Raw genomic sequence first — 14,660 nt, forward strand, 5'->3', positions numbered from 1 at the left:
CTATACAGAGGAAGTGCAGGAGTAGACTTATAAGAGGTGGATGGAACATGCCAATGGTACGCCCACACACACTAAATCAATCAAAACGCATCACCAATGGCCTAGTACGTCGGGTATGAACGGGTAACATAAATAATCTGTGCTTGTTTGTGTATACCTTTGGTTAATAAATTCACTTTCTGGTAGCAAAATCTAGCCTAACAAAGGCTAATTTGATCTCCACATATATGTTACAATTTGTCTCCCTTTCTCCCAAACTGTCCGCCCTGCCTGCCCTGCCTGCCTGTTGGTCGATGCATGTGTGACTCTAAGGAACTGTGGTATTAAATATTGTCAGGGAAAGAATATACTGTATCAATGGATCCATTTCTATTGAAGATAATCATCAAGGAAATGCTGTTTCTTTGTGAAACTCATACTGGAATTTGAATGGCTCAGTTGACCTGCTCCGTCCGTGAATGGCTCAGTTTACCTTTTGTTGTACATAACTGGAACAGCTTGGCTCATTATTTAGGAAATTCCCAGGATGAAATTTGACCCTACCAGTACCTTCAATACAGTACTGGAACATATTCAGGAAAACAATATGCCATGTGACATGAAATTGCATCATGAGTGCCATTGACTTTACAGTCTTCAAGGAGCACCAAACGCAGAGACCAAGGGCCTGCCCAAGCCTCAGGATGGCATGCAAACGGACGGACTGCGTGGAGAAGCCCCTTTCTCGACTTTTCGAGAAACTCGGACGAGCGGTGGGCTCGCACCCCGTGTGGTTTTTCGTTATACCCCTGGTAGTCTCTGCGGCTCTGGGAGGAGGCTTCTGTTTTCTGAAAGACAGGCAGGACAACGACATTGAACGGCAATTCACACCGAGGCAAGGACCCTCAAAGAAAGTGAGAGAATTTGTCAAAGAGAACTTTCCGTACGACGAGTCTGCATTTTCAAGCCAGAGGCTGTACGCGGAGGGCAACTATGCATCTGTCATCGCCGTATCCACTGATGACTCAAACATACTGACAAAAGAAGCGTTTGAGGACATCCTAAAGCTCAACGATATAGTCAGTGACATCTCCGTGGCTGTGGAGCACCGACACTTGAGCTTCCAGGACTTGTGTGCAAAGAACAATGGAGCGTGTGTGCCAAATGACATCTTGAGAATGATCAACTACAATGCGAGCAACATTGAGCAAATTGATATTACTGTTCAGATTTATAGCTATCCACGATTTAACTTGCTAAGATGATAGCATCATGGTCCATAGCTACGCCTACTGAAAGGCCACAACTGCACATAGAGTATGTCTTTACTCAAACTGTCTAAATAATATAACTCAGGTGTCTTTTATACTTTTATTGTCGTTTAACAAACATACATTTAAACACATGAACTATTTATCTAGGGTTGGTTTAAGGGTTAGTTTTAACCCAGTTTAGGTTAGACGTTTAGTTAGTTTTAACTAGTTGGTTAGTTTCGTTTAGTTAGGTTTAGTTAGGTAAAAAACCTGTTACAGATGAAACAGAGATATACATAGCATTTGTCAATTACAGGCAGGTTACAACACATGGATAACACATTATTCATTGATTATTAATAGTTTGCATTATGTATCAATAATTACCATTGGTCTAATGTGAGTTGTTGTTCGTCATGTCCATGTGGTTACATGAGGTGTGGATTCTTCTTAGTTGGCTTGAATCTGACTTATTGAAACTGGCGCCAGGCCATTTAAACCCTCTGTTTCCTTAGACCTGCCCTGTGGGCAGGTTCACATCAGCTAACATTCAATTGGCTGCTGGGCACTGTGGCAACAGTCCTTAACCTTACTATTGGTTGAGAGATCAGGAAGTACATTTCCCACTGACATGTGCTAGCCATGTCTGGCATGGGAGAAGCATGCTGGAGGGAGAAGTGGTTGAGGAACTCTTGTTTACACAACTGCTGGCTATTCACCTCTTATCAGAGCTCCCCCGCTATGCTCTGGCCTGTTTCTGACATTCCCTTAGAGGGAGACGGAGGTGTCACATTTCACACCTTCCTGTTAACTTAGCCTGCTTTGGGGTGAAAGGCTCTCCGACCATAGTTATAGTACTAAAATTATTGAAGTTTACACAGTGCATATTTATTAATAGAAACCAAACGCTGATTACCATATCCAGCGGAACACCTCCCGCCAAAACTAATCTATAACTTATAGAGTGGTTTTCCGATATCCGTTATGCCGGTTTGGTTCAACACATAATTGACCATATGTGCCGGGAGAGGGTTCGATAAACACAAAGCCATTTTCACCTGGTTGAAAGCCAGGAGGAAAATGGGAATCACCCCTGAATCAAATGACATTTCAGCTTGCTTGGAATCAGAGGCTGGAATAGACATTGACTTTGGAGTAGTTATACTATGATTACCTTAACATGCCTTTGAACTGACTGGTTAAGGAATTATAATATTGTTCTTTGATTTATCTTTTCAGAATTAGTTACTCATTCTAAGGTTCCTGTTTGTTTCCTTACTTATAATTCTGTTTAATTTGATTCCACTTTGTTCAAACAAATACCTTGACTTGTGATATCTTCGTGGATCACTACTTAATTTGTTACATTTTAGAAGCAGGTTGGTTCCTGCCATTTATTACCCCTCATAAACTTGCTTGGTCCTGAGCAGATTGGAGATAGATTTCACAAGGGTTCTGGTTTACTTTATTGTCTTTTTCGTAAAAGCCCTTGGATTTTGTGTGTTTAGTAACTAATGTGTAATTTAGCATGGCACTTTTATTACCTTCAGGATTTTTTAGGCAATTATTTCAAACTGGCCTGCAATTTAACAAAGTCATTACATTTCAAAAGTGTTACTACACACTATTTTCGCACTGACGTAGTGGCCGTCGGCGCCTCATTTCCCACGTCGGACACTGGGCCCGTCGCTTGCACGGCTGTTGAGGGCGCCCGGCTGGTGTCCACTGTGTGGCCACCGCAGGCTTCATGCTCCTCCGGTGCTGCTGACCTGGCGTAGTCTTCTGGTAGGACACAGCAGGTTCCCTGCTGTTCTGGTGTCGCTTTGGGGGGAGCTTGGTTGTCCTCCGCTGACGTAGTGGCGAGCCCCCCTGGGGCTCGCTGGGTGACGTCATCTGTTGGGGTGAGAGTGCGGTCAGGCGTCTGTCGCCTTCCGTCCGTTTCCTCCCCCGCTCGTCCGGAGGTGATGTCTCTGGTGTAGTCTTCCTTGACCTCGCCGACCTTCTGCTCCGCTGCTGTGACCTGCTTTCGTGTTAGTGACCCTATTTTTATTGGCCCTAGATCGTGGTCAGCCTGAGCGGCTTGCAGGTTAAGCCTGTCTCTTCCTCGGACAAGCTTTTTATAGTCAGAGAGCATTTGAATTGACCTTTTCGGACTTATTAAGGATTTGGTGTCCTGTAATATTAAATTCAAAACATTGAGAGCTCTATCTAATGCATTTGATGCCATTGGTTCACTTGTCTCTGAACTAATCAATTTGTTTATTGTGTCAGACAAGTTTGACCATTGTGGTTCCACTTGTAACCACACTGAATCCAGTAACAATTTCCTCATGTTATAGTATTTAGTCGTGCAGTCATGGAGCTCACTATTTACTTGCAAAGCATTTTGTGATAAATTAGCTTCTTTCAATTCCTCGGAATAGTCGCTATAGCTATCCGCTAACTTCCCGTAAGCTATTTTGAGCCTACCAAATGTGTCCGCTTTTGCGGTGTTGGGAGATTTCTGTGACAGACTTATTTCACACTCAGCCGCTAAATTATTGAATATTGATTGCGCCTCTTTGCTTCTAACTTTTAACTCGTTGAATAAAGTCATCTTTACTTCACCTATCAAACTTATGAATCTTTGGGATTTTAGTAAGCGCTCTCACGGTTTTATAGTTTTATAGCTTTGACACAGGGGATTTTAGCCAGTTTAGCGTTTACAGTATTTTTCCTTCTGTTACGGTTCTGGTCTAATTTAAGCTGGGAATTATAGTTAAAAGTGGTTTCACATTTCATTGCTAATAATACCTGCCTCCCTTATTTTACTCAATTAGTTTTAGCCTTAGTGGTCTGTGTCATTCCCTGACTGCATGCATCCTTTGGTGCTGCAATTAGCATTTGGGTTGTCTTTACGACCTTCCCTCACCCCTGCTGATAACAGGAGTTGTTGCCTGTTGACCAAACTCTACCCTTCCCCCGAAGTGTTTAGAGTGAGGAGGCAATAGTTGCCATTATTTGAGCCTTGTTGCTCTGCCTGGTTACTCTGCCCTTCCCCCGCTCATGGCTAGGTTTAGAAGTGTCTCAGAGTAGAAGGCACCAGACAATAGGCTAATGGTTTTAGCAAATTAGCTTTGCTCTGGCGGCCATTTTCCCCTGGTTGAAAGCCAGGAGGAAACTGGGAACAATAATGGCCCAGCTCTTAGTTACAATAATCACTCCTGAATCAAATGACATTTCAGCTTGCTTGGAATCAGAGGCTGGAATAGACATTGACTCTGGAGTAGCCATTAAAACCCAACTTGGATCACATTGTCGCCTGTGTTTAGGTTAGCAACCGTTTAGCTTTACAGTAACGCTTTTTATCCTAAAGTCTGCTGGCTTCTTCAGAGCTCTGTGCTAAACTGGATTTTTAGCTGGTGTACTGTTTTACGCTGGAGTTACTTTTGTTTGTACATTTAGTACAAGGCCTGTGGTTACATCAGGCGATTTACCATCTATGCTTGAGACTTTGCGTCTGAGCTGTGGCGTCTATCAACCGTGCTTTGAACTATTTAAGTTACAAGGCTACTGGTTTAAAATTGTTAGTAAAGTTACCGCGATTAAGTTGATAATTGCACACTAACCGTGCTCATTTGGAGCGTTTGTTTTAGTAAAGTTTACCGCGATTATTACAATAATCGCACCGTGTGGTTTTTTACTGTTCAGATTTATAGCTATCCACGATTTAACTTGCTAAGATGATAGCATCATGGTCCATAGCTACGCCTACTGAAAGGCCACAACTGCACATAGAGTATGTCTTTACTCAAACTGTCTAAATAATATAACTCAGGTGTCTTTTATACTTTTATTGTCGTTTAACAAACATACATTTAAACACATGAACTATTTATCTAGGGTTGGTTTAAGGGTTAGTTTTAACCCAGTTTAGGTTAGACGTTTAGTTAGTTTTAACTAGTTGGTTAGTTTCGTTTAGTTAGGTTTAGTTAGGTAAAAAACCTGTTACAGATGAAACAGAGATATACATAGCATTTGTCAATTACAGGCAGGTTACAACACATGGATAACACATTATTCATTGATTATTAATAGTTTGCATTATGTATCAATAATTACCATTGGTCTAATGTGAGTTGTTGTTCGTCATGTCCATGTGGTTACATGAGGTGTGGATTCTTCTTAGTTGGCTTGAATCTGACTTATTGAAACTGGCGCCAGGCCATTTAAACCCTCTGTTTCCTTAGACCTGCCCTGTGGGCAGGTTCACATCAGCTAACATTCAATTGGCTGCTGGGCACTGTGGCAACAGTCCTTAACCTTACTATTGGTTGAGAGATCAGGAAGTACATTTCCCACTGACATGTGCTAGCCATGTCTGGCATGGGAGAAGCATGCTGGAGGGAGAAGTGGTTGAGGAACTCTTGTTTACACAACTGCTGGCTATTCACCTCTTATCAGAGCTCCCCCGCTATGCTCTGGCCTGTTTCTGACATTCCCTTAGAGGGAGACGGAGGTGTCACATTTCACACCTTCCTGTTAACTTAGCCTGCTTTGGGGTGAAAGGCTCTCCGACCATAGTTATAGTACTAAAATTATTGAAGTTTACACAGTGCATATTTATTAATAGAAACCAAACGCTGATTACCATATCCAGCGGAACAATTACGTTTCCTTTGTACACGTTGGAATCCAAACGGACATTTTTGGGTTCAGCAATAGGCGGCGTTCTGAAGAATGGCAAAGGCACAGTGCAATCTGCCAAAGCTGTGAAGCTTATGTATTTCCTGGATGATGATAGCGGCGGTGCCGATGGATGGTTGAAAGAATTCCACGAGGTGTTTTCAAAAGTGGAAGACAATAGTAGCATCAAGGTATGTTTGCAAAAGAAAGAAGAGACTGAAGTTTTATTTATTTTAGGCTACAGAAATGGTTCTCAAAGTGGGGTCCACGGTTCCAAATGAACCCTTACAGGTATGTAACTCTGAGAGTGTACAAATGTACTTGCAGAGTAGCCTACTGAGGGTCTTTGAAATTCAAATAGTTTGAGAACCACTGGGCTACAGTATCGGAGTAATAGCATTTTAATTTTTGTCTGGTCTTTCCAAATCGTTTGATGAGATTCTGAACACAGATTATTGCTAAATTGCGGGGAGAGCCGGGGACTACCCTTAAGGGCCGATTCATACTCCTATTTTAGAGCCGAATAAAAGTCGGTTCGGCTCTGTAGAGCCTACAATGTGACGTCATTTGAGGTTCGGGGGGGCGGGGACCGTCCTAAAGTCGGCTCTTCGGTGCGACTGAAAATTTCTGACGAGCCGAAATCATTTCGGCACTACAGCGCCGAAACAGCGGTAAAATAGGAGTATGAATCGGCCCTAAATCAGACCTCCTGTTAGTCCGACCCGTGCTGCGGGTTACAAATCACCCGTGCTGCGGGTTACAAATCACCCGTGCTGCGGCTTCCTGTGAGGATAGGGTTTGGGTAATCGTCGGACTAACGGGAGCTCGGACCAATGCCACAAGAGGACGTCATCTCCAACCCCATTCAATTATGTGCTGAATATTTAGAGATCAGTCCTATTAAGAATTCACAATCGTATCAATAAGTGTGCATAAAAAAAGAAACTGTTGAAAATGTTGAAAGCAAATCATGCTTTACATGTGAACTGTACAGGTGGCCCACTACACGTCTCGGTCGAGGCAGGAGGAATTGGAGAAACACAGCGCAGAAGGAATCCCGTTGTTGTCAATCTGTCAATCTGTCGTCGTCTCCTTCTCTGTCCTCTCCTGTCTCAGGTAAGGTCTGTCCTCTCCTGTCTCAGGTAAGGTCTGTCCTCTCCTGTCTCAGGTAAGGTCTGTCCTCTCCTGTCTCAGGTAAGGTCTGTCCTCTCCTGTCTCAGGTAAGGTCAGTGAGTGCACGGTGGAAAAAGTACTCACTTTGCAATACTGCAATGTAGAAATAATGTAAAGTAGTAAATGTCTGGAATTCAAAATTGACTTGAGTAAATGCTTGAATCAAAATGTACTTAAAGTACCAAAAGTAGAAAGTACTCATGCAAAGGTTTTCAAATTGTTTTCATTGATATTTGAAAATAGCAGATCTACAAGCTCACAGTGCTGTGAGCTTGTATAGATTGGCTATTTTCAAAAAGCCAAAATGTATAGCCTATAGGGCTGAACTGGTTAGTGTGTTTAGTTAGTGTATGTTTAATTGTCTCCACCAGGCCGAAGGCATGGGGAGAGAGTATGTTTTGCACTCCGTCCGTGTGTCCGTCCTTGTGTGTGTGTGTGTCCGTCCGTCTGTTACCAGCTAATCTCCGGCACCGTTAACCCGGTCGATGCCAAACTTTGCACACACACTCCCTGGATGCCAACGATGAACCTCTGCCCCACATTTTCCAGAACGGCCTGTTATAGCGCCACCATGAGGCAGCTTTTCACATGTTTTACCTAAAACTGCACCGATCTGCGTGAAACGTTGCATGCACACTCCCTAGAGGCCAATGACAAATCTTTGACCTGCATTTTCCGCATCTGCCTTTTATAGCGCCACCAGGAGGCCGACTTTTGTAAAACACATTTTTTTATATTACTCCTCCAGATTCTGTCCAAAAATCTCACAAATCGTTACACAGTATCTCTATGGTCATGTGCTCAAGTCGGATCTGTCCGATATTTCATATTCCATCCTAATTGGCTATAATTGGCTTTCACAGTTTGCAAGATTGCCCCGTTTTGAACAAAAGCCTCAAATCATGAACGCAGCATGCAATTTACGTGAAATCTTTCACACATTTTCTTACTAGGCTGAGGAACCCTTTTCACATTGGCCTGTTATAGCGCCACCAACAGGTTGATTTTTGCAAAACACATTTTTGGAACAAAATGCCTCAAATCATCCAATTGCCATTAAAGGCGTATGAAGAAATGGCACCCTTTTCACATTGGCCTATTATAGTGCCACCAGGCACTCTGCATTTCCTCAACAAAATGAAGAAAATTGTTGCAAAAAACTAACAAACAAAAAAACATGTTTATATTACTCCTAAACATTTTGCCAAACATCTCACACAGTCCTATCCTCCTGGTGGAGACCTGTGCCCAGAAGGGCACTTTTTCTAGTTAGTGTATGTTTTGTAATGATAATCAAAATCTACAAACTAACTAGTAAGTTTTCAAATAAATGTAGTGGAGTAAAAATATTTTTGGTGTAGTGGAGTAGAAGTAAAAGTACTGAAATTTGGAAATATTCCAGTAAAGCAAAAGTACCTCAACATTGTACTTAAGTACAGTATTTAAGTAAAAGCACATTATTATTTTTTGTAAAGAAAAAGAAGGAAAAAAAATGAACCAATATTCCAATGGTTCTAATGTAATTATTTAGTCACAAGCTCTCGTGAATAATTTTCATTGGTGCAATATTTATAAATCCCACAGACACAAGTATTGTTTTTCTTGTGTGTTTTGTGTGCCACTAGCAGTCACTGTAGTGTAGTATGTAGATGTATTGTAGGGCATTCATTTTTAGGAAAAAGAAAAACATAAAAAGTTGATATTATAGAGTATGGAGATGGTTTCTGCTCAACAGCAACGATATGTACATTATTATGTTATAAGGATGTTGTCTGATGACAATGCAATATCCAGTCGCGATCACTGACGTTGTGGTTATGCTTGTGTGTTTCTCTAAGGCTGGACAACGTGAGGAATAAAGTGTGTGTGGCTGCCATCGGAGTCGTGTCTGCAGGCCTGGCCGTGCTGTCGTCACTTGGCTTGATGTTGTATATAGGAGTGCCCTTGGTTATCACTGTGATACAAACCCCCTTCCTTATACTGGGTAAGACATGGTGTACGACAGAGCCACGGTAGTGTGTTACTCTAAGACATGGTGTACGACAGAGCCACGGTAGTGTGTTACTCTAAGACATGGTGTACGACAGAGCCACGGTAGTGTGTTACTCTAAGACATGGTGTACGACAGAGCCACGGTAGTGTGTTACTCTAAGACATGGTGTACGACAGAGCCACGGTAGTGTGTTACTCTAAGACATGGTGTACGACAGAGCCACGGTAGTGTGTTACTCTGGGTAAGACATGGTGTACGACAGAGCCACGGTAGTGTGTTACTCTGGGTAAGACATGGTGTACGACAGAGCCACGGTAGTGTGTTACTCTAAGACATGGTGTACGACAGAGCCACGGTAGTGTGTTACTCTGGGTAAGACATGGTGTACGACAGAGCCACGGTAGTGTGTTACTCTGGGTAAGACATGGTGTACGACAGAGCCACGGTAGTGTGTTACTCTGGGTAAGACATGGTGTACGACAGAGCCACGGTAGTGTGTTACTCTAAGACATGGTGTACGACAGAGCCACGGTAGTGTGTTACTCTTCCTTATACTGGGTAAGACATGGTGTACGACAGAGCCACGGTAGTGTGTTACTCTTCCTTATACTGGGTAAGACATGGTGTACGACAGAGCCACGGTAGTGTGTTACTCTAAGACATGGTGTACGACAGAGCCACGGTAGTGTGTTACTCTAAGACATGGTGTACGACAGAGCCACGGTAGTGTGTTACTCTAAGACATGGTGTACGACAGAGCCACGGTAGTGTGTTACTCTAAGACATGGTGTACGACAGAGCCACGGTAGTGTGTTACTCTAAGACATGGTGTACGACAGAGCCACGGTAGTGTGTTACTCTAAGACATGGTGTACGACAGAGCCACGGTAGTGTGTTACTCTAAGACATGGTGTACGACAGAGCCACGGTAGTGTGTTACTCTAAGACATGGTGTACGACAGAGCCACGGTAGTGTGTTACTCTAAGACATGGTGTACGACAGAGCCACGGTAGTGTGTTACTCTAAGACATGGTGTACGACAGAGCCACGGTAGTGTGTTACTCTAAGACATGGTGTACGACAGAGCCACGGTAGTGTGTTACTCTAAGACATGGTGTACGACAGAGCCACGGTAGTGTGTTACTCTAAGACATGGTGTACGACAGAGCCACGGTAGTGTGTTACTCTAAGACATGGTGTACGACAGAGCCACGGTAGTGTGTTACTCTGGGTAAGACATGGTGTACGACAGAGCCACAGTAGTGTGTTACTCTTCACAGAGCCACAGTAGTGTGTTACTCTTCACAGAGCCACAGTAGTGTGTTACTCTTCACAGAGCCACAGTAGTGTGTTACTCTTCACAGAGCCACGGTAGTGTGTTACTCTTCACAGAGCCACGGTAGTGTGTTACTCTTCACAGAGCCACGGTAGTGTGTTACTCTTCACAGAGCCACGGTAGTGTGTTACTCTTCATCCACCTTTATGTTATAGTCCGGCAGCCGACAGGCTTCTTTTGTGTAAAGTGGGAAATTTGGTATATAGTCTTTTTTATTGGCCTAAAATATTGTCTATATACATACATTCGTGAATCCACTTGCTGACCGGCTGTCACTATTGGGCAATTTTCTTTATAGGGGTTTCTTGTGACCCTCCCATTAACATCCTATGGCAGGCAAAAATGTCAAACTTTCCTTTTGCTTTAAGTAGCATGTGACATGTCAAACTAGGGGGTTTTCATGATTCTGAATCCATTCCAAGTATTAGTCAGCCATAGCCACTTGCCCAAATGTGCCCAAAATGTGCTGACCTCATCACATTTGTCATAACGTCTATGGACGTTTTTAGCCCAAGGAGTACATTTTGTGCAAAACTAATGCTTGGAATGGAATGGATTCAGAATCATGAAAACGCCCTAGTTTGACATGTCACATGCTACTTAAAGCAAAAGGAAAGTTAGACATTTTTGATTTTTTTGCCTGCCATAGGATGTTAATGAATAAAAAAAATTGCCCAATAGTGACAGCCGGTACGTCAGCAAGTAGATGTATGTATATAGACAATATTTTAGGCCAATAAAAAAGACTATATACCAAATTTCCCACCCCATAACCCTGGCTGCCAGACAATTATACCTCATGGAAGTGGTTCCTTGGCTAAATGATAGTTTGGAACCAAATGGATCCATTATGGGTCTGTAACTCTGAGAGTGTACAAATGGAACCAAATGGATTTGGTTCCATTTGTACACTCTGACTTAAATTAACATTGGGTTTACAATATAAATTGGGGGTCCCAGAGATGGAAATGCCATTAAATGGGGGTCTGTAGACTAATATGCATGTCAAACTGGGGGGTCCTTGAAATTAAAATGGTTGAGAATCACTGCTAGAGCCGTACAAATCATCTCTCATGGGGGTCACTGGAATATCATTTCAAATGGGCGTCCGAGGGGTGATTAGTGTAAATTTGGGGGTCCTTGACATGAACAAGTTTGGGAACCACTGCCTTATGGAATCTATGTTATAGCAGGATGACCTTTGGCACAACCAGTTGATGCACTGCCCATATAATCCCAGAGAGGACCTAATTATAGGGTGACCAGATGTCCCTCTTTGTGTGGGACAGTCCCTCATTTCCAAGACTTTTCAGGCGTCCCAGAAATTGAGACCCTGTCTGTCCCACATTGTGACTGGCAGGCAATTGCATCAGTGTTCAAATGCCCTAATAGTTAGTCCCCTAATAGTTGGCCTTCTGTTGAAAAGCTCTCTTCCTGCAAGATGTGTTTTTAAGCCTGTTAAAATAGCATACAATTAAAAATAAAGCATGATTTTAAAACAAAATGTGAGACACCAGAGGAGTTTATGAATGATAGCCAATAGGCCTATGGTCGAATATGACATCAAGGCATTTACTAGCAACTCAAGTAGTAAGTTGCTAAACCCGGTACTCCAGTATCACTTGTGTGGGATGGCGGGACGGGGTCCCCCCATCCCCCAACATTTTGGATCTGGTCATCCTACTTAATTCTGATGCTACTGTTAGCTCCTTTCATGTTCTCCATTTCTTAATGTCTTTGGGGGGGAAAAGAAGAAAGGAATTGTACAAATTATACAGTATTTTGTTCATGAATACAATTTGAGTGATTTAGCAAAATTACTGTAACATATACATCCTGTGTATCCCCCATTATGCTAATCTTCCTCCGAGCTTTGTCACTGCCTGTCTCAATAATGACAACAAAGAGGATTGCACCATACCTAGCCCAAGATTTAGACTCTCGTAGACGTATTTATCGATTCTGACATCATCACTCTCTACGAGAGTAGAGAGTGATGACTTCTGATTCCGATAAATGGCTATGAACTACCTACACTGAGAAAAAGGAAAGGGGGAAAAATAGCAACTTGATTGTATAATAATAATAATAAGCTCCACTTCATGTATACACCTTTTTCAGGAATTGGCGTTGACGACATGTTCATCATGGTGTCCAGCTGGCAGCGCACCAAGGTGAAAGACTCGGTGCCCACGAGGATGGCTCACACCTACCGAGAGGCCGCCATGTCCATCACCATCACCACCCTGACCGACGTGCTGGGCTTCTGCATCGGCCTCTCGTCCGACTTCCCTGCCGTCCAGTACTTCTGTCTGTACACGAGCACCGCCATCGTCTTCTGCTACGTCTACAACATCACGTTCTTCGGAGCCTTCCTGGCGCTGAACGGGCGGAGGGAAGCCGGCAACAGGCACTGGCTGACCTGCATGGAGGTTCCATTGGAGAGCCCCGCCGTCGTAGATGCCTCCAGGATGTATCGTATCTGCTGCGTAGGGGGCGACTACGAACGAGAGACGGGAGCGGAGAAAGAACATCCGATGAATCGCTTCTTCAGGAGCTATTATGGCCCGCTATTGACCAAGCCGTGGGCCAAAGCTGCCGTGGTCTTGGTATATGCGGGTTACTTGTCTGGAAGCATATACGGATGCTTTCACGTTCAGCTGGGAACTGACTTTAAAGATTTAGCAGCTGACGATTCCTATGTCATAAAGTACTACGACGACGATAGGAGGTACTTCTCCAGCTACGGTCCAAATGTGATGGTTGTCGTTACCGAGGAGTTCCCCTACTGGAACGAGAGCAAGAGGTCTGAGCTTCAGGCCTGTATGGAAGACTTCAATAAACTGCCGTTTGTAGACGAGAGTTTGTACACATCCTGGCTGGACAGATATGGGGAGTACGGGGAGAGCGCAAATCTGGACCTGAGCGATAAGAACGTCTTCACGACGAACGTCTCGTCCTTTTTTAATTTCGCGCCGGAACTCAGGCGAGACGTCAATCTGACGGGAGGAGGAGGAGGAAGAGCCGACGTCGTTTATGCGTCCCGCGTCTTCATCCAGACCGTTCACATCGCCAACGCCAGCACGGAGATCGAGATGTTCGACGGCCTCCGGGAAACGACGGAGACGTGCTCCCGGAAAAGAAACGTGCCCGTGAAGGTTTACCACCCGGCGTTCATTCACTACGACCAGTACGCCATCATCGTGAGCAGCACCGTCCAGAACGTCGGGGTCACTGCCGGTGTCATGCTGCTGATCTCGCTCCTGCTGATCCCCAGCCCGCTGTGCTCGCTGTGGGTCACCGCCTCCATCGGCTCGGTCATGGTGGGCGTCACAGGCTTCATGGCGCTGTGGGGGGTCCGCCTCGACTGCCTGTCCATGATCGTCCTGGTCGTTTGTACCGGCTTCACCGTGGACTTCTCCGCTCACATATCCTACAGCTTCGTGTCCAGCGAGAAACAGAGCGCTGACGAAAAGCTGGTGGATGCCCTCTTTCTGTTGGGCTATCCCATCTTGCAAGGGGCCCTGTCGACGATCCTGGGGGTCGTCGTCTTGGCCGCCTCCAAGAATCACATCTTTAGGACTTTTTTCAAGATCATGTTTTTGGTTATAGTCTTCGGGCTGGCGCACGGCGTCACGTTCATACCCGTCTTTCTCACCTTGTTCACGTGCTCTTCGGGGAAACAAAAGGTTAAAGAGAGACAATAAATCCAAGGCCAAGTAAAGCCTGATATTATGAAAGACACAATACAAGCTGTGTCCAGTGTCGTATGTTATGACAACAAAGATTGTTAGGACTGCTTCAGCAACTGACCACTGACAATAAAGCATTGAAATTACAATTTACAATTTAGGCACTCCTTTTCTTTTTTTTTTATATAAGTTTTATCCCACGATTTTGCAACCTATTTTTTTCACCCAGTGTCAATTATCTAGTGTAATCCTAGGCGCTACACTTCCTCTGCCAACCTGGGGGGGCAGCAGACTGACCTCATGCTTCCTTCAATGCATGAGGAGTCCAAGCTGCTTCTTTACACCTGACAGGGGAGAGTTTCCCCGGCCGGACGTAGTGTGTGGAAGGAACACGTTCTTCCGACCAGTTCCTTTCCCCTCCATCAGGCGCCCCGGCTGGCCAGGGGGAGGCAGTTTAGAGACCAGGATTACTGCATGTTTTTTGTGAGGGTACCTACCCTAGGGGGCACTTATCAGACACTCTTAATCCAGAGTGATTTACACCAAGGTAAACATTAGCCTGGTTTAA

At 44.2% G+C, this 14,660-nt stretch overlaps 1 protein-coding gene across 1 annotated transcript; it reads left to right on the top strand.

The window, feature by feature from the left end:
* Positions 1–683: 683 nt before the first annotated feature.
* On the top strand, positions 684–14,107 carry LOC306938699 (patched domain-containing protein 3-like; the record flags this gene model as incomplete). The annotated part of the gene is made up of 4 exons (XM_079522965.1): positions 684–1,058; positions 6,892–7,013; positions 8,909–9,054; positions 12,522–14,107. 4 exons carry the CDS (start codon positions 684–686, stop codon positions 14,105–14,107), a joined length of 2,229 nt encoding a protein of 742 aa, XP_079379091.1.
* Between the last annotated feature and the right edge of the window lie 553 nt (positions 14,108–14,660).

Source organism: Electrona antarctica (genome assembly GCF_951216825.1).
Source record: "Electrona antarctica genome assembly, chromosome: 15".
Taxonomy (NCBI): domain Eukaryota; kingdom Metazoa; phylum Chordata; class Actinopteri; order Myctophiformes; family Myctophidae; genus Electrona; species Electrona antarctica.